This window comes from Helicoverpa zea, chromosome 26 (genome assembly GCF_022581195.2).
Source record: "Helicoverpa zea isolate HzStark_Cry1AcR chromosome 26, ilHelZeax1.1, whole genome shotgun sequence".
Lineage (NCBI taxonomy): Eukaryota > Metazoa > Arthropoda > Insecta > Lepidoptera > Noctuidae > Helicoverpa > Helicoverpa zea.
The window spans coordinates 5,716,027-5,735,993 of NC_061477.1; the positions used below are offsets into that span (position 1 = coordinate 5,716,027).

A 19,967-nucleotide genomic window follows, 5' to 3' on the forward strand; every position below is an offset into this window, starting at 1 on the left:
GTAGGGGAGTCGCGCGGCCATCTAATATAATCAACAGGAATCAGTTATTTCGGTCCAAATCAGTATTATATGTATTATCTATGGTCCAAATTAACATGATTCGATAAATAAAATAATATTATGGCTTAAGAGGGTAGGTGCGGCTTTGATCCCCGCGAATTTTAATTTCGCTTTGAATAGTTTCTACAATGGATGTCTCTAAATAACTTTCGTCACAAGAGCACTTACATATTTATGTAGATAAGAGAAGATCCTAAATCTGTGCATATACCTTTGGTTATTCATCTTTATTATATTATAATATTTACAAAATATTTACATTAATTTTAAAAATTAAAAATACACATGCATATACTTGTTTTACTTCTGTCTTCAAGACAGATAGGTAGTTACTTTCAGATATACCCGCAGAATGTTCTTCTCGAAGTCCCTTTCCACTACTACCCCCTTCCCAGGATCAATGCCCTAGTCCACCATACTTCGAGGGAAAACCTGTATATACATAATATATGTTGTTGTTTGTGTTTTCACTACAGTAAGTAAAACAAAGTGATCTATTACAAAAGCTTTTTATTACAAAAATCAATATGCTATAAAAATACCTATAGGTATAACAAAAAATATATAAGCTTCTTTATCATGATTAATATAAAAATATTTTTATATCAACATAAAAAATATAAACCTCTATCAAACTCAAGTATTAATTACAATAATCAGAATAATCAAATAATAAGCGAACAGTCTCTTGAGCTACTTATGTCAACTTAACAAATTAATAAAAAAATATGTATTGATCAAGTTTACAAAGTCAAAAATGCTGAATCATGATTTAGGAAAGAGAGGAACTAGTGAAATGATTATTTTTATACTTTTTACGATCTAGTGGAACAATATCATAGATATTTTTGCATGACCTATCAGCCCAAGGCAGGAACTCTTTGGTAGCAGCCACACACTCCAAAAGCATTAAGCAATCATCTTCAGCTCTATGGGCATTATAAACCTCCTTCCTCATAATCCTTTTATAAAGGTTGGACAATGTATAACTTATCTTCTCAGTTTCCTTATTATTTTTAGGTTCCTTACATTCATCAAAATGCCTACTCGATCTTGAATTATCTAGTGGCATATCGGAGAATGAGGAACATAATGAATCAATTTCTCTCCAGTCTTCAGTGCTTACATCTAATTCAGGCCAATCATCACTGATCAGAGAATCTTCACTTATCAATGAATTATTATCTCTTGCCAATGAATCCTCTTCCAATAATGAATCATCAACCATTGAAATACTTCTCACTAATGAGTCATCTTTTCTAATGTTAGATGTGTTGGCTCCGTTTGTTGAAGGACTTCTAATGATATGTTTAAAGCCAGTCAAGGAGTCTACACACAATAAGTCCTGTGGTAAACTAGCATTCACATCTAAGAATTCAGCTAATAGTATTCTATAATCAAATCTATCACCGTTATGGGCTACCAAGCAGACTGGTTTGGGAAGATCTGATAGAAATGAGACAATTGTTGCTACATTATCTCTAAAAATTGGCGCATTTTTGAGCGATTCATTAGATAAGCCTGTCATTTTAGCAGCCACAGGATGTATGTCTTTCTGTGGATTGAACAGTAGAGTCAGCTTACTAATATAGGGCACTGCTCCAAAAGATGCCTTTTTCATATCATTTCGTAAAGCAGCCACGAAACTTAGTTCAGTAATCTTAGTTTTGTTTCTCTCTTGGTGCGGTAGTCCTGTAGTTTCGATGTCAAAGAACACGAAAGTCGCTATTTTAGGCATTTTTAAATGGTGCTGCTGGCTGTGCCAAAATCTTACGAGGCTGGGTACTGTCTTGATGATTAGGTTGTTAAACTATTATGAATCGAATGTTATAGTTACATCTTATTACTGTCTCTTTAATTGACACTGGACTGTGAAAGGACACTGACCTTGGCAGATAATTAAACTGTAATTAACTGAAACAAAAACAAAAGAAGTACATTGTGTACATTAGTTTTTCTTTGTTTGACAAAATTTCTAACCTCTTTTATTTTGAATGAAATGTTACCAGAACAATTCTTATAAATTGCTTGTTAAAGTTGATTATTACATAATCAAAAATAAAATAATTTCTTATAGAAGTCTTATTGGAGAGCAATACACTGAGTTTTATAGTCATTAAATTTCCATTTTAGTTTTAGACTCGGCAATCTTGGGACAGGGGCGAAACTTCTATCCGTCATGCATGAGCCGAAGTGCCCGAAGTTTTATTAAATTATACATACGGGACAGTATATGAAGGAACATTTCTTTTATGATGGCAAAAATCATCAAATTACCCCTCCTGCTGTGACTGACTGACTAAAAATCCATCATGTTCCGTCATAGGCCTTTTATGTATCAGGGCCGCGGTAACTCTTTCGAACAATCCTGCAGCATATGAAGGAGTATTGGAAGTACACTTGCTTAGGAATTCCCTTACGGAGGCGAATAGGACAGCTCCCGCCCGTCCTACCCGCCTCCGGACAATAACATAAATACATAGGGAGAGTATATAACGGAATAACACGTTGTATGCCAGGTAATGCGAAAAAAAACAAATAATCAGATACTACTGCATTTATTACCACATTAACAACTTAAATACTAAGAACTTATCAATCATACCTACAATTCATCATTCCAACTTATAATTCATCAATCAACAATTTATGAAATTGACAAGAATATTTTACATTTACATGCTTTTGAATGTTTCATTTAATACTGAATCGATTCCAGTTGGAAAATTATGTCATGCAACAGCAAAAAAAATAAACAGTATTTGATTTCTCAGTAACATAAAGTTAAAACAGCAAATTAAAGAAAAAACGAATGACAGTTGATCTTTTACAAAAATATACAATACGTATACATTTCATTATCTTAAGTATACATTTCACCAATCTTCCAAATCGTCTTCATTCAAATCAGCCATATCAATTTCTTCATAATTGATTTTCGCTTTAAAATCTTCTAAATCTTCAGCGTTTAAATCTGACAGTTCCTTGTCTTCCATGTCACCTTCTGCATCAATTTTGAAGGAGCCTTGGCCAACATTTTCAGAGTCTGCATCAATATCTACGTCCGCCGTAAAATCTTCATTTTCTACGGGAGGTAATTCATTGATCTGACCTGTATTTTCTGTAGGTTGCATATATGTTGGTAAAGTATCAAGTTTAGCAGTGTTTTCTTGTGTAACAATGGTCTCGTTGTTTCCATCTGTGCTTTCAATATTACTCGTTACTTGATCTTCTTGTGTGCTGGCATTAGTTTCAGTTTCCTTATTTCCAGTATCATTATTTTCATTTTCCTGTGATTCATTGGCTTCTAAGTCACCATTTTCGTAAGTCTCATCATCTGCATTTGTAGTGTCATTTCCTTGATTAACATTACTTGTTTCTTCATCAATATTCTGCTGTGTTTCTTCTTCACAATTCTCATCACCTTCTCCAGCGCCTTCGATATCATCACCTTCATTAAGTTCTTCATTTTCTCCAACATCTTGAAATTTATTTCGTTCCGCCTTCTGCATTTCTTTTTGGATTTTACGTTGGTTACCAGTTAATTGGAGCGGCTTAAATGTTACTGTTGAACCCTCTGAAATTAGATAAAAATAATTGCGCTTTTGATAGTCATTATATGATGGGCAGAAGTAGATTAACCAAAATTGATTTAAACTTTTCGAATATAAGGCTGGAGTTACACAGGGATAACCCTTATTATAAATAAAATAAAATAAAAAAATAAGATTATAAAATAAATAAAATAAAATAAAAAAATAAAATTATTTGCCTAATTTTACAGGAAAAGGGTTTAAGCAAAGGAGATAATGGCTGACGAAAGTCAGACTGCACCTGAACTTAAACTTCACTACCCAACTTAAAAAAGAGGGTATGTATGCATGTTAGTGCTCAATTAAATAAATAAATAAATTTTTTTTTTTTTAATAAATAATGTCGGGGCACCTTTTCACACACGGTCGGTTAGCCCCACGCTAAGTTATTAATTAACTTGTGTTATGGGTGCTAACACAACTGATAAACTACATATAGCTACATATATACATATTTATAACACCCAGACCACGACCAACAAGCATGCTCATCACACAAATGTCGATCGAACCGGGAATCGAACCCGGGACCTCAGATTCGGCAGTCCGGCTTGGTGACCTTTGCGCCACAGAGGTCGTCTAACTTAAATGAATAATTAACTAGGTATTAAAATACCTAGTTAATTATTTTCACGCAGTTTTCAGCGTAGTATTTGTTAGGCTTAGGGTCCGTTCTCACGGCTGTCATTGAACATCCTTGGCAGTCCTTACAGGTCCTTACAGCCAGAATTCTGATACTAGTCTAACCAAGGTGTATTGGGTTGCTCAGGTAACTGGGTTGAGGGGGTCAGATAGGGCAGTCGCTCCTTGTAAAGCACTGGTACTCAGCTACATCCGGTTAGTCTGGAAACCGACCCCAACATAGTTGGGGAAAAGGCTCGGAGGATGCGGGACCGTTCACACAGACCGGCTCGAGAGCATCGGCGCGCATTTTTCTTTCTACAAGCTGTTGATTTGCATCCGTGCCATAGTCAAGGACGTAAATATGCTAATGATTCTCGACCCAAATCAACAAAAAAATGGGTAGGTAATTTTTTCATTTTTTTTCTTATTTACGTATATCCGTCAGTGTAACCCAGCCGTATTTTAATTCGGCGCGTGTGTTACTAGCCTTACTACCGCGCTGCGCACTCACACAAACGCAAACGATACATGCACAAAGCCTACGCAACGTTCATTCAATAAAAATCGTAGATCATCCAGCCTACCCAAATTCACCCAATCACAGTGCGAGTACTCCCACACACTCGCCTCGTCGCCCCCGCGTGCCCTTGAAGCCGGAACAAACAGGCGCCGACGGCGAGCAGTATGTTTGATGTCACCGCCGCCGCTGCGTACATGCGCTTTGAATTTCGCGTCGTGTAGGTAGAAAGTGCGAGATGACGGAAAACTACACGAACACGAGTTGGTGGAGATGGTCCGCCTGTATGCCATCAGTGACAACAGTGTACTAACAGCCATACATACCTATGTTCCGGGAAATGTTTCCCGACCGGGAACCCTCATCACGGAGGGTCATGCTGGTCATGTGACAGACTAACGTGCTAGGATCGTTAACTTAGTGCTTTCGACACATTAAAAACGAATGTGATAGTGATATGTTAGCTGAAGGGTAACCAGCTACGTCGTCGTGCTCGATTGTGCCAAGAGTGTGAAGGTGACAGCTTTGAACAGTACCTTCGGGTAACTAAACTAGGTAATTTATTTATTTGTACATTTTGTAAATACGTAGTCAGCTTCATCAATTTTATTAGTGTAAATAAGTTGATTTCTTAACTACGCCATAATACCTACGAGCCGAAAGAATCACCTCGTACCTACACTTAACTAACACATCTTTCACCAATTTAATCGAAAAGTAAAAACAAAATTACTACGAAATCTTTATGCTGAATGTTAAAGCAAACCGAACATGTTATCAATCAGCTGTTAACAGGTCAGTGAACTTTCCTTTAGCGTACTAGTATTACTGTCATTAGTAAGATTTCGGTGTTCCAAGGTCCTAAGACCGTTAAGAAGGAAGCAAAATTTCTAATTATTAACCAATTTAATTCAAAAATAAAAACTAAATCACTGCGAAAACTTTATGCTGAAAGATCAAGCAAAACGAACATTTTATCAATCAGCTGTTAACATGTCAGTGAACTTTCTTTCGCGCACTAGTATTGCTTATTACTGTAGTTAATAAGATATCTGTGTTCCATTTATGCTCAAAAATTAGTAAGTAAAGTAAAGCGAAGTTAATGACAATAATGAAGGTGATTTTCGAAACATTAGGTAAAATGATTGCTATCGCGTATCACTCGCACTCACACATCGACACTCACGCACACACGTAGACATTAGCTTTCTCTGTCTACGCACACATAGCTGCCATCACGCACACACTGTGGCCGCGGGGCAATTCTGTTATGATTTGTGTTTAACCGTGGGCTAAATTCTGAAATCCCATGAAATTACAACATCAAAAAAAGCAGCGCATATTAGCTTTTTCCCACCTACCGTAATTCAAATAGATCATTTACGTATTTAATTTTAACCTCCTTGACTATGGCACGGATGCAAAACAACAGCTTGTATACACTTTTGACAAAAGCAGTGCACATGCAAAAATAAACCTTACTACAAACACTAAGTACTCCATTTTCAACGTGTTAAGAATTTGCTCTCCTCTCGGAGCCGGTCTGTCTGACTCTTAGGAGAAGGTTTTAGGTATATTATTAGAAGTACGTTTATTTTTTTAACTTACCAACAATAATATGATCCATGGCGCACAGTTTGTCATGTACCTCATAAGTTTCACAAGACCCAATATACATGGGTTTGTTTTTCGGCGACTTTCTAAGGCTGGTGATGCCAAGCTCAGCAAGGACTGGCGCCAACTTACTCCTGGTTATAACTTTGGGCGCGTTGAAAATGCGCAATAGGATTGGACCTTCGTTCAATTTGCGCCTCGCGAAGTTCAGTTTAAGGATCTAGAATAAAATTTTACATGATTACATAATATCCAGCACTCTCTAACCCACAGGTGGCGGTGAAACCACCAAGAATTGTATTGCTAGTACATATATTAATATACTAGCTTCTGCCAGCGGTTTCACCCGCATCCCGTGGGAACCTCTGCACGAACCCGGATAAAAAGCCTATAGCCTTCCTCGATAAATGGGCTATCTAAGACTGAAAGAATTTTTCAAATCGGACCAGTAGTTCGTGAGATTGGCGCGTTCAAACAAACAAACAAACTCTTCGGCTTTATAATATTAGTATAGACTAGCTTCTGCCAGCGTATTCACCCGCATCCCGTGGGAACTACTTCCCGTACCGGGATAAAAAGTAGCCTATAGCCTTCCTCGATAAATAGGCTATCTAACACTGAAAGAAATTTTCAAATCGGACCAGTAGTTCCTGAGATTAGCGCGTTCAAACAAACAAACAAACAAACTCTTCAGCTTTATAATATTAGTATAGATTACCCTCTTGAGATCATCAACAACAGCAGTTTTAGCGACATCGTGGTACGTCTGGTGTGCGGGCGGGGGTACCTCACTTAACTCCTCTGGTATCTGAAATAGAGACAACTTCGTTTAGTACTACTTACGCTATGTTCGAGACAAATAGCTGACCTGTCCACACATACAGCCTTACTTATAAAAATCATCTAATCATCTTCTAAGCATCAATTTAACTAATTACTACTTAATGCCTTAAGTAGTGATTAAATATTTGGGTTTATTAGTTAAGACATGCTTAAGCAACGTTTATAAGTAAGATTTTTTCTTAAACACCCCTTAAGTATTACTTATTATTTAATTCACGTTTATAAGTAAGGCTGTAATATTTTAACTCCTGTCTTTCTGTTATGCATTCTTGCCAAAACTAATGAACCAATCTAAATTTAATATGGAACACAGATAGACTATAAATTGAGGAAGGGCAGCTACTTTTTATCAGGTTTCAAGAAAAACTTGCATAGGGCGCGGTTGGAACCGACACGGGAAATGCTAGTATTAAAATAAAGTTCTAAATACATTTAGTGTGAAACTTCAAGATATCAAAAACCATTTTTCTGCCTTTCTCAATACCTCAACAACTAAAAATCTAAATATGAAAGAATCGCTAAAACCGGGCCAGTAGTGACTGAGGTTATGTCTTGAAAACCCCTCTAGATTCAAGCATTAGTGAATAAGTCGTTGGTGTGCCATAAATAAATAAAACTAACATTCCACCTTCTAATATAAATAGCGATCGCTAAGGTATAATGGGCAAGACGACAATTTTTGAAAATGTGTTTTAAAATATTCTTAACTATCTACTATTTCTAAAAAATATAATATTTCTGTAATTTATTAAATAATTATTGAAAAAAAATAAATTTTAATGAAATGTTAATTTATTCGCGCCAAAACGCAGTCACCGACGTTGACATTTGCTGTGACGTCAATCCTTAGCAAACTTGTAAACATTAGAGTCGAGTAACAAATAAAACATATTAAATATTATTTTAATATGAATTCTAAAGGATATAAGTGGTGTGCGGTCCCGCAGTGCACTAATACGTCAATAAAAACCCCTAACAAAGTGTTTATTTACGTGCCAAACGATAAAACGATGCGATATAAGTGGCTAACTCTTGCACGGCGAGATCCTAAAGCTGTTCGTCTTGATACATCTATTTATTTCTGCGAAGATCATTTTGACGTAAGTTTTAACGTTATTCCTTATATTCATAATATTCTGCGACATTGTTTTACAAACTAAACATTAATTACAAGGTATTCGGTAGTAAATCTAACCTCGAAATGTATAGAGCTTGTTTATCGACTTTTTATTCACGATTGATTATTGATTACTTTATTCATTTTCCAGTTGCCACATGATATGGATAATTATATGGAATATCACATAATGGGTTCTGTGTCGAAAATTCGAATGAAACCAGGGTGTATACCCACTAAATTTGAATGCCAAGCAGATAGGAGAAAACGAGCATCTGATATGACCGAACGACCATATACTGTAAAAAAGCAAAGACAGGAATTAATTCAAGATTCTATAAAAGATCTGGAAGATAAAAGTATTGTAAATAAAGCTATAGTGTTTGGAGAGACATCATCAAGTTCAGGTACCAATCAATTTTGAATGTATGGTTCTTTGTAATGTATAAGCATAACAACAACTAAAAGAACTAGAAGTAAAAAACCTGTATAAAATGTAAATCATTAAAGTTTATATTCTGTTTATGTAAATTGTATCGCATGTTAATAGTAGTACCTAATTTTTAATTATAATAAACAATATGGGTACTAATACTTTATGTGTGAGGTACTAAATGTGTGTACTAATATCTCATTATATATGTGTATCTCATTATGGAACACCTTTAAAATCAAATACATAATTTCTTTGAGTTTTAATTATGGGATTATAATTATAAGTTACAATAAATATTAATTTATGTGTTTGCTTTTCAGCTGTGCATGGAAATACAGAAAGTATTACACAAGAGAAAAATAAGTCTGCAAATAAATCCATCCAAGTTTACATCACACACAAATTCAGGAGCAAAGCCGTTCAAACTCAAGTTAATTTTGTAAACCAGATGACATCGCCATTGAAACCGGATCGCCAATCTGTCTCTACATCGCCATTTAAGATAACAAGATACACTTTTCTAATCAAACCAACTGCAAGCACATCAAACATAAATAAATGTTCAAGAAAAATGTTTGTCTCTGAAAACCGCTCTGATAGTGATATTTCGTACACACCCTCCATTACTCATGGAGAATCATCACCAACTATATCTGTTCAAACAAAATCATGTTCAGATTGCAGTGAGTTGAAACAAGATGATAAACAAAAAGAGTCAACTCAAATGCTGCAATGCACAATACTTAAAATTAACAGACATCCCCGGCTTTATATTGGTGTACCTAAAGACTGTTATTATTTAATAGATTTAATTGAAAAAAATACAAACATTCCTCCAGTTCATTTACTCATGTGTTTGAAAAAGATTAGGCTAAATAACTCATTCAAAGAGCTTGCAGATGATTTTTCCCTAACACCAGGTTATGCTAGTAAGATATTTTTTAAAAATATTCCTTTGTTGGCTAGTGTAATGCGTCCTTTCTTGGTAAAATTAGATAAATTTAAAATAAAAAATAATTTACCAATGGCATTTAGGCATAAATATAATCAAGTAAGTTGTATCATCGACTGTTTAGAGATAGAAATACAAAAGCCATCAAAAGCTTTAAATCAATGTCTCTCCTGGTCGGAATATAAAAAAGCAAACACTATCAAATATCTTGTGTCATGCACCCCAAATGGTCTGGTGAATTACATATCACCTGGGTATGGAGGAAGAGTAACAGACACATGTCTAGTGGAAACATGTGATTTTTTTAAATGTTTGGAACCAGGCATGTGTGTAATGGCTGATAGAGGGTTTAAGCATGTTGAAACATATTTATTGAAACATGGTGTAAAATTAATGCGACCTCCTAGTGTTCTAACAGGGGCTAAACTCTCAAAAACTGAGGTGAGGGAAACTAAACAAATTGCCAGTTTAAGAATACATGTGGAGAGAGTGATTCGTCGCTTAAGAGAATTTCGCATATTGAAACCACATGCATGTGTAAATTACAGTCTTGTTAAAGTTCTGGATGACATTATAACTATCGCCTGTGGGTTAATAAATTTGCAGGATTCTTTAGTTAAGTAACCTATGATTATAACCATTAAGAGTGATAACACCCCTAGCGGGACGTCAGTGCAGGACCCATCACCTCCCAAATTAGAACCTATGATTATTTAACCTCTTTTTGTATGATCATAATTAAATAGGAAAAAATAAAAGCACTAATTAACTTTGTTTGTTTTATTTACATATTATGACTAACTAAACAACACTTTGGTACAATAGTGGGTACACATTATGCTTCCATGAATGGACTAAGGCTAAAACAAATTCTGAAACATATTTGTCATCATATTGCACACAAATTATATTTACATTTTTATTTATGTTATAATTGCAATCTGCAACACAGAAGTAGCCTTGTTGACGACCAGACAAATACATTTGCAACTGCATCTGTGCATAATATTTTTTGGTTGGTTTCCCATTATTAACATAATTTTTGAGAGTCTTAGTACTTATCGGACATTTAATTTCTATTATACTCTCGTCACAGACCCCATCTGGTGATCCAGCTATCATGGGATATTTTTTGCTGATGAACAGGCCACATTTATTTATTGTTTTTCTGAGTTTAGATGAAACTGTTTCCCTGACTTCATCCTCCAACATTCTGCCACGTTTCATTGCATGTGTGTCTGGGATTCTTCCACCCATTATCTGAGCAATCAAGGTTCCATCATTGGTATTACATCTGGTGAATTCATATGCTCGTGAAGCAGTAATCCTACCATACCTTAGTTCATACCAAACACTACTTTTATTTTGTTGTCTTGTTTTTTCTTCAATAAGTTTAACATCTGCATCGGTTAATACAAGCTTTTCCAAGAATATGTCACAGGATTTTTCCTTATATTTTAATATTAGTTTGTGCATGGAGAATGTAATCACTTTATCAGGCACATAATCTTCCTGAAATTTGATCAATTCACAATTGTGAAGTTGCCTTTTCCTCCCTTCCTCGATAAACTTGTCTAATACTACACTATTTGATGGCAAGCTAGGCTTAGCATCAGATAAATCTTTTGCTGTCATGTATTTTATGGTAGTTCCAACTTTTGATAGCTTGGATTTCATCCAGTAGCATTCAACTGATGTAACAGATGGTTCTTCACTCCTGCGATGCACCCACATAAGAAAAGCCACGGCATGTTTGCAGCCTCCTTGTGATGCAACACAGTCGTGGCAATCCACCGAAACAACTGTCTCATTGACTTCGTCAACTACTAATGTTACTCCATATAACTTTCCATGGACCTTGTGTTCTGGACAGATTTTTGACTTCACCACGCACAGATTGCCATCGCGTTTTAACTGGACATAACTTATGGCATCATCACCGTACGACGGCCTGGAAGACCTATAACAAAAAAATAGGTGTGTAAATATAGAGTTACATACTTAATCGTAGATTACATACACAAAACATATTCTCATAACGAAAACATAACCTCAAATACTTAATATATCAAGTGATATTTTACAAAATATCTTCTAAATTTATAAAAAATTCATACAGTAATAATAGTACTTACGCTGCAGTTTTCACGTTTCTGAATTCTGCTGAACAGAAATCTTTGTTTGACGCCAGGAACTCTCCCAACATTAACAAATCCACTCGAGGCAAATTAGAACTGTTTGCCTTAGTAAATCCTTGTTCCATGGCTTAATTAGTAAAGCAAATTTAAGTAAGTAAGCAAAAGACCGATATAGATCTTATGACACTACTTTTAGTCAATTTAAACACTGATAAAACTCAAGAGATAGTCGAAACTCGAAATAAATTCGGTGACAGTGACAGTATTTACTAAGGGCTGACGTAACACTCTGTGATTGGCGTTTTAAAAATCATGGCGGATGGCAGTATTTTGTCATTTTATTTTCTCAAATAAAATAATAATCTCGTCTTAAATCTTAAAATGGAGACATTTTCCACCATACATACACAATATTTTATCAGTTAAACACAATATTTTAATGATTCCGTCTTACTGTCGTCTTGCCCATTAAAAAAAAGGATGATATTCCAACATACCAGTGCACATAATTCATCCATCTCTGTATTCAAGGCGTTTAATGTGGCCTCATCCAGTCGCGACAGAATAATTTGTTCATTCATGAACATTTCCAGTGTATTCCTCTTATGAACTGTAATTTAAAATACCTTATTAAAATACCTAGTTAATTATCAATAAAATGGGAAATTAAATGCCCAATTGAAATTTTCCCCTGTCCACTTTTGATATTTTGTGTACTGGCAACACCAGTTTAAAGTGTGGTCAGTCTGTACGAAGTTTAAATTGTGTAACGATAATGACTCTGAAATACTAAAGAATTCAGAAAACTCACCCTTATTTTGCCGCTTGTCTGAAAAGAAAAACAAATGATATTTTATTTGTTAAATTAATGAAACATAGTATAACAATTTCAATGGAGTAGAAGTCGTTTAAAAAGAAAGCGTGAAGCGTTTTGTCCAAAAAGAGTAAAGATTACATAACGCTCCACGCTTTCTTTGATCAAACTAAATGTCCGAATTATTCTGCAATTAAGCGTGTTTTTAGTTTTTTAAACTTTTATATATTTTTCGTTTGTAATGCTGTTGGTGGGTTAATAAACAAATAAAATTAAAGCTGAAAATGATCAACAAACCTCCTTGTGGATACGAAGGTAATATTTTCACAGTTTCTTCAGTTTTCAGTTCAGTTTTTACTGGTTGTTGAACCTCTTCCTTTTTCATCTGTGGCGCGGGCTTGTCGGTTGTAGGAAGGAGTTTCGAAAATGGCTTAGCTGTAAAATAACAAAGTAGAATTATTAAATTTAAAATTTCTTTGACATTAATGATAGTGTTGAACTTTTAAGTGAATAGATATGTAAATATTTAGGAATACAAAGGCAGATTGATCTTGTATTGAAAATAAAATATTGCCAGAAGTTATTTGAACCCTTAATTGATATTCAACATGTAACAGATGATTTTTTTGCGTTTAACACACAGCTTTAACGATAAAACAGACCCCCAAATTACCTATGTAATTTCGTAGATACTGAAACAATCCATATTCTCTTTTGTCAGTGATTTGCTGAAAGCACCCACACTTTATTACAAGGTACTTAAATTAACGAGCAATTTTTTCAGTAATACCTCTTTGGAGTTTAATGATGTTTCATAATTATATAAAAGCATGTAGCATTACTACATGGGGCGATATATCCAGACACTAGTAGCTTTTTTTTAACGACGACAAAAATCATCATATGACCCCTCCCGCTGTGGATTAGCAGTGGTGAGGGAGTGTCAGACTCTTACTGACTAAAAACCGTCATGTTCCGTCGTAGGCCTTTTATGTACCAGGGCCGCGGTTACTCTTTCGAACAATCCCGCAGCCCCGGCAGACCTTGGCCCTGTTGGGCCCCGCTGACACTAATGGGTTCAGTGCAGATTACATTTCTATTATTTTTTTATGCAGATTTTTGTGCTTATATTCCGGCCTGAATTTAATCTTAGGTATTTTCATTTCTATGCCAGACAATCCACGCATTCAAAACATCCAGTTTATAGGATATTCCTGTTTGAAGTTTTTTGGACATCGAGTTCCACACCACTTCTTCGAAGATGATGAAACCTAAGGTCCAAGATTTGAAACAGTGAAAGTATTTTTGTTTCCAAATACAAAGTCCTCAGCCAAAAGAAGAAACTCGTGAGGATTCGTCAGAAAATGAGCCTAGCAAGAAAAGCTGCTTAGTGACAGCAGACGGAGTTGCCTGCATTTTTCTGCACGCTCCTCTAGGCAGGTCTGACCAACCCGTACGGGTATGTATCTGGCTTATATTAGACCTGTATTATTTAACAGGCTAAGTCTTGCATCATCATTCAAAACCTTCAAAGATGCCGGCAAAACTATCGAAGAGGCTTGTGAAGGGAAGAGTAGCAAAACAGAAGACGAACGGTTGTACAAACGTGGAATGGAATTTTCCATTCTAACCAATAAATCTACAACCGTTTAATCATCTGTCTAGGCTTCCCAACTAGATATATTGCTACTTCCAGTCCCATGGAGCGACTGCTTGTCCGACCTCCATATGTCGAAGATATAAAACAAGACGTTAAGAGCTCTGCCTCATCAGCACCCTATGCTAACATCGCCGGCTATGTATCCAAATAGTCCAGTAATGACGATTTGGCAACGTCGCCAACTTAGATGCGTGGCTATTGCGATTTCATTTGGCGACATTCGGGGATGTTAGAAGTAGCCAGGGCTGATGCTGGTCATCCCCATAGCGTCTTAATCAGATAGTGCACTAATATTATTAACTCCCAAGTATTTCCATATGGAGTTGACTTAACAGGCAGACTGAATACTTATCAAAGGTTCTTAGAATAGAATGCGTGGAATGCGTCAGGGAAGAATTGCGAGGCCTTTTTATTGTCTCTACGGAGAAAACATTATTTTCTTCTCGACAATGAATTTTAGTACCAAGGCGGCTCGAGGCTGGAGATTGGCGATTTCAAACTTTTCTAATGATGTCTTTTTCGTTTCTTAGACGAGAAAGTAAGAACGGAAAAGTAAGAAAAGTATACAACAACGAAAAGTCCAAATAAAAAAAGTCGTGAAAATGTTACAACCCAAAAATTATGAAGTTTGGAACACCGAAGCTATTACTGATCAGGATTGTGGGACTAGAATACCAAATCCCGACACATTTCTCAGCATCGCAGTCTGAGAAACTATTCCGGGTTGAATCTTACGAGATAAATCAGCACATAAATCGTTCTGCATTATAATAGAAAATTCTAACACCTAAATAAAATATTTTCAAACTTTCTCTTGATTGAAAGCGAGAAAATATGACTTGTAAAGCACCACATATCAACATGCAGTCCGATACGCTTGAAAAATACACAAAAACATACTAAAGTTACCTTTATCTGGGCTGTCTACTACATAGAACCCATGATTCGTGATGTGGTCGACAACTTCTTGGAATACTTCTGCGTCATCGTATTTCTGTTTGTATATCGTTGTCATCTCGTCGCAAGTGATCTTTAAATCTTTGCCGAACAGCGTTTCCATGCGTTGGCGGATGGCACGCTTTAACCCCGACAGCAATAGTGTTTCGTCCAGGTCGGTCTTGTGAGGCGGGTTGCTCAAGATCTGCTTCGCAAAGAACGACGTGAGCTGGTTGCGCCACGTGGCCGACCGGAGCTCCAACCTCGCCGGAGCATTCTTAGGATACTTCTTAGTCGAAGCCGGAATTGCAGCTTGAAAAGCTACCTGTGGTTTTGGAGGCACGATGCCCACGTTATTTTTATTTTGAAAATCTGCTTTCTGATTATCGAACGGCTTGACGTAGCCGAGGCCAGGTTTCGGACGTTTTGAAGGCGGCATATAATCAGGTTGAGCGTTCGTTTTGTTAGGCTGCGGTTTCATCCATGGTGACGGTTGTTGTGAAGCAGGTTGCTGCCGAGCGGTGGCTCTCGTGACACGTCCACTTTGCTGGGGGCGTGGTGGACTGTATTGACGTTTCGGACCTCGACCGGGCTCGGGTCTTCTGGAAGGTTCGTCTCGGGGGCGATTGCGGGGCGGGTCGCGGGCGGGGGCACCGCGCGGGTGGTCGCGGCCGCGGTCCCGCGCACTCGCGTCCCGGTTACGGTCGCGGAAGGATGCACCGCGCCTGTTCTCGCGCTGTGCGTCCCGACCGCGATCGTGCGATGGACCATCTCTCCGAAAATCACGGCGGGGTTCGTCACGTCTGTCACGAGGCTCGTCACGTCCGCTACGTCTGGACCTGTCGCGTCCGTGATCACGAGGAGGGTCGTGACGCGCAGGCCTCCTATCGTCAGGACTGCCCCACCTCGTAGTAGTTGTAGCCCCACTTCTGGCCTGTTGGGAATTTTGGTTCCCACCAGACGCGTTGCTAGCAAGATTCCAATCGTTTTGTTTTGACCAGACACTAGGGGTGCTTCCTTGGTTACTAAATCCAAGTGGCGCCCTTTGATCAAAGCCGCTGATAGACTGACTCTGCTGCTGATTTTGTTGATACAGCTGTTGTGGATAGCCATAGTTTGTATTCTGTGAAAGAATTTTGATAATAGTTATAACATGTAGATGCATGTAAAATGCCATATCAGAAAAATGCATAAAAGGACAAGTCATTGAGCTATTGAATATGGTCAATAGTTCAGCATGTTTTACATCTTTGAAATCACATTTTAAGGTAAATTACCGTAGAATGTGACTCCTCGATCCAAGATAACTATTTGAGTGAGTTCGAAAGAGCTTTAATCAAGACAATTAAAGCCCATTTTCGAAACAAGATTGTCAAGTACAGTCAGTGCTAATCATTTAGAGCGTTTGCGAGATTTCATCCAAAAAAATGTTTATATCCTGTTGCAGCCCCAAAAGAAGAATAATGCGTTTAAACTCTTCCGTTGTTTTTGTAGACAACTATGCAACCTGACTCTGTGATCCCCGATGCCTTAATAGGCCCAAAAGGTCGGCACAGACTGTACTTGGATTTCCTTTCACACTTAAACAACTCAATCTATAGCTGTCGAGACAAGATTTGTCATATGACATATTTCAGTGATATGACAGGCATGGTTAAACTTACTTAAAGCTAGGCAAGGGTCGAGCAATCGGGAAATACTCTTATTGAGTAGATATTTTTTTTAAATCGTAACTTGTACTCCATTAATAACATTCTTCTTCACATCCAACTAGCACATTGACGAACCATGAAGATCCTAATGGGCGACCTTACTGTCTCCATGGCCGAGGCTGTCAAATCAGGGACATAATAGACTACTTCAGTATAATATACACTAACAAAACCATGTTTGAGAGACCTCTACAATTTCAGGCTCCCAAAAGAAAGCCCTAAGAGCTCTGCCTCACTGAGACGCCATGGCGACGTCGCCAGCGGCGCAGGCCTGGCTACTTCTGGCATCCAAAGGTCGCCAAGTCGAGTGGCCATGGCGTCTCGACAGTCAATCGTTTACGCCGTTGCTGAAGAAATCACACGCTGACAGGCGACCACACTGGCGACTGAGTGAGGGAGGTGCACTTTACCGCGTACATTATAGTGGCAACCGCAGCAACGTCGTCAAGCTGCCAGAGTAGCCAGTAGCCACGTAAGGAACTATAGCTCGTGGCCACGCTTGCAATTTGGCGACGTTGCCAAACCCTCGCCAAGTGAGTTAGGTTCCATACATTTCAATATTAACTGCTTGGATACGTAACCGGCGACGTCGCCATGGCGTCTTAGTGAGGCAGGGCTCTAAGAATTAATAGACTAAAGCCGACTGTTCATGGTAAACTTTTATTTACATTTTTGTGCAATATATGGCTGCAACACAGTGGCCAGCAACATTGCAAGCAATTGCAGACATATTGCAACACATGGTTCAGCCACAGATTGCTTGGATGTCAGTGTCTGCCAAATATGTTTTGCTAAAATTGCAACCACCAATTGACAACCTGTTGCTGAGTTGCATGTACACTGCATGTTGCAGCTGAGAAAGCCCCCATATTTATGGTAAACTGGCAACACTGTGTTGCACAGTTGATAACAGCATGTTGTCATGCTCTCGCTCGATGAGACAATTGAATAACCATGAATATGGGGCTTTAAAAGTGGAGTAATAGTTTCCAGCAACATTCTTATTGTACATCAACAATGTTATTCAACTGTGCTAAACAAAAGTCTACCATGATACGAGATACAATATATATTTAAGAGTACAGTGAACAGACAACTACCACATACCTGAGTGGTGCCGTAGAGTCCACCAAAAGGTGAAGGTGTTACCGCAGGTGCAGTCTGCGAGGAGTTGGAGAAGCCCAGCGGGTAGCTAGGCTGGTACTTTGTCTGCTGATAATATGGTTGTTGTAACGCTGGCTGCTGAGGTCCGGACGGTAAGGCCATCAGAGGTGCTGGCTGTTACATGAAGGTTTTATTTTGTATTCTGTTTTTAAAATAAAGATGGCTGTGTAGTAGATTAAATACTAAAAGAATGATGTATTACTATGAAGGTGATTTTACTCTGCTTACATAGCTTGAAATTGCTAGGTATTGATGTATTTCCTATACTATATGTTGATGTAGCTCCTAAAGTACAAAAAATCGCTGAACATACATGGGGGTGATTTGGATACCCCATAGCTTAGAGCTTCTAAATTTTTCTTTTGGATGCCTATGGATGGGTCACCCTGTATAACCAGTGCTTCAGGCAATATTATGTAGAGTGGGGAACATTATTATTTCATAAAAAATATTTTGAAATTGATGATGTCGAAAGAAAATATAGAAAATTGAATGTTTGTTTTTCTTACCTTTCCAGAATGCATATTTTGCTGTGCCAGCTGTGATGGTGTCATCTTATACAGGTCATTTTGGGCGGTAGTCTGTGTAAAGATAAATTTTATTAGACATAAATTTGTATGTGTTTGTATTGTAAAATAATCAGTAAAAACTAGAAACAAGTGATGTTTGTTGTTGGTGTTAAATACTAATATTACAGAGTAAAAATTCGTATTTTTGTTTGTAATGGATAAACTCAAAAACAACTGGACAAATTCTTTCACTGTTGGAAAGCTATACTCTTGCTGAGTAATATAGACTATATTTTATCCCTGCACAAGCAGTAGTTGCTACGGGACGCGGGTGAAACAGCGGGAAAACGGCTAGTAAAATAAATAATTGAAATACATATATAATTCTTTCTTTCCTGTCATCTTTCTTTATTATGTGTGTGTACAAAAATTTGAAAATAAATAAATAAATAATACCTGTTTCTTCTTAACAGATTCCACAATCAGTTGGTTGCCATCAACCAGCAACCCATTCAGTTTCCTGAAGAGAATGGCTGCATCTTCTTCCTCAGCCAGCCCTACCGTCACTTTCTTCGAACCGTTCTCACGGTGCGGTACTAAATTATCCAATATCACCTCCGTAGGCCCACATTTTGCCATTATCAGATTTTTCACGTCGGAGTACCGCGTCTGAGGACAATAAACGGAGCTTTTAAAATCGACGCTCTAATTTTTTACCTTGATTTTGATTTGAACGGAAAGGTTTGTTTTGTATACTTACACTCGACGGCAAATTGTATATAGTGAGTAACATTGTTTTTCAAATACGAGTACTCTTTTCAATAATTTAATCGAACACCATTAATTAAACACAAACGGAACTCGAAACAAACCACAAGACCGAAGACCGAAAGAAAGAAAACGAAGAAAACTCGGTCGTTTGACAATGACAAGTATTAACACTTCACAGAGAATAGCTCAAAGCCATCCATCTCACTCAAAGCGGTATATAAAGGCCCCAGTACACGTTGGCCCAAGTGCGGCCAATACTCGCCATCACCAATGTGTACACGGGGTATTGGTGCAGGTTGGCGGACATTTGTCAAGGTTGGCGCGCATTCGGCGAGTTGTCGGTTTTTTGGGCACACATCAAAGGAATCTTGGCCCAGCTTGGCGTGTGGTGTTTACACATTTGGCCAATGTTTAGTTCGTCACCGACCGCTGAGAATAGTACACTTTTGTGTTGCGTGTAAAAATAAACATAGTAGTAAATATAGTAGTGTAGTATAATATAAATAT

General features: G+C 37.5%; 4 protein-coding genes and 1 long non-coding RNA gene across 5 annotated transcripts; 2 read left to right on the forward strand and 3 right to left on the reverse strand.

Annotated features, from left to right (window-relative positions):
- Positions 1 to 675: 675 nt before the first annotated feature.
- LOC124642923 lies at positions 676 to 2,072 on the reverse strand. The gene has a single exon (XM_047181681.1). The coding sequence runs from the start codon at positions 1,796 to 1,798 to the stop codon at positions 833 to 835; it is 966 nt and encodes a 321-aa protein (XP_047037637.1). The 5' UTR covers positions 1,799 to 2,072; the 3' UTR covers positions 676 to 832.
- A 530-nt stretch (positions 2,073 to 2,602) lies between these two features.
- Positions 2,603 to 19,613, reverse strand: LOC124642920. Its single transcript, XM_047181678.1, has 11 exons — positions 19,450 to 19,613; positions 19,146 to 19,358; positions 18,690 to 18,761; positions 18,124 to 18,294; positions 15,278 to 16,427; positions 13,006 to 13,143; positions 12,706 to 12,723; positions 12,392 to 12,504; positions 7,127 to 7,216; positions 6,403 to 6,628; positions 2,603 to 3,637 (listed from the first exon to the last, which is right to left on the reverse strand). The coding sequence occupies exons 1-11, from the start codon at positions 19,480 to 19,482 to the stop codon at positions 2,937 to 2,939; spliced, it is 2,925 nt and encodes a 974-aa protein (XP_047037634.1). The 5' UTR covers positions 19,483 to 19,613; the 3' UTR covers positions 2,603 to 2,936.
- Positions 3,828 to 19,405, forward strand: LOC124642924. The gene is made up of 3 exons (XR_006985833.1): positions 3,828 to 3,931; positions 18,698 to 18,765; positions 19,163 to 19,405. It is a non-coding gene; the product is annotated as an uncharacterized LOC124642924 (long non-coding RNA).
- On the forward strand, positions 8,019 to 10,526 carry LOC124642921. Its single transcript, XM_047181679.1, has 3 exons — positions 8,019 to 8,351; positions 8,520 to 8,775; positions 9,125 to 10,526. Exons 1-3 carry the CDS (start codon positions 8,160 to 8,162, stop codon positions 10,378 to 10,380), a joined length of 1,704 nt encoding a protein of 567 aa, XP_047037635.1. The 5' UTR covers positions 8,019 to 8,159; the 3' UTR covers positions 10,381 to 10,526.
- On the reverse strand, positions 10,522 to 12,358 carry LOC124642922. Its single transcript, XM_047181680.1, has 2 exons — positions 11,892 to 12,358; positions 10,522 to 11,716 (listed from the first exon to the last, which is right to left on the reverse strand). The coding sequence occupies exons 1-2, from the start codon at positions 12,017 to 12,019 to the stop codon at positions 10,558 to 10,560; spliced, it is 1,287 nt and encodes a 428-aa protein (XP_047037636.1). The 5' UTR covers positions 12,020 to 12,358; the 3' UTR covers positions 10,522 to 10,557.
- Positions 19,614 to 19,967: the final 354 nt, after the last annotated feature.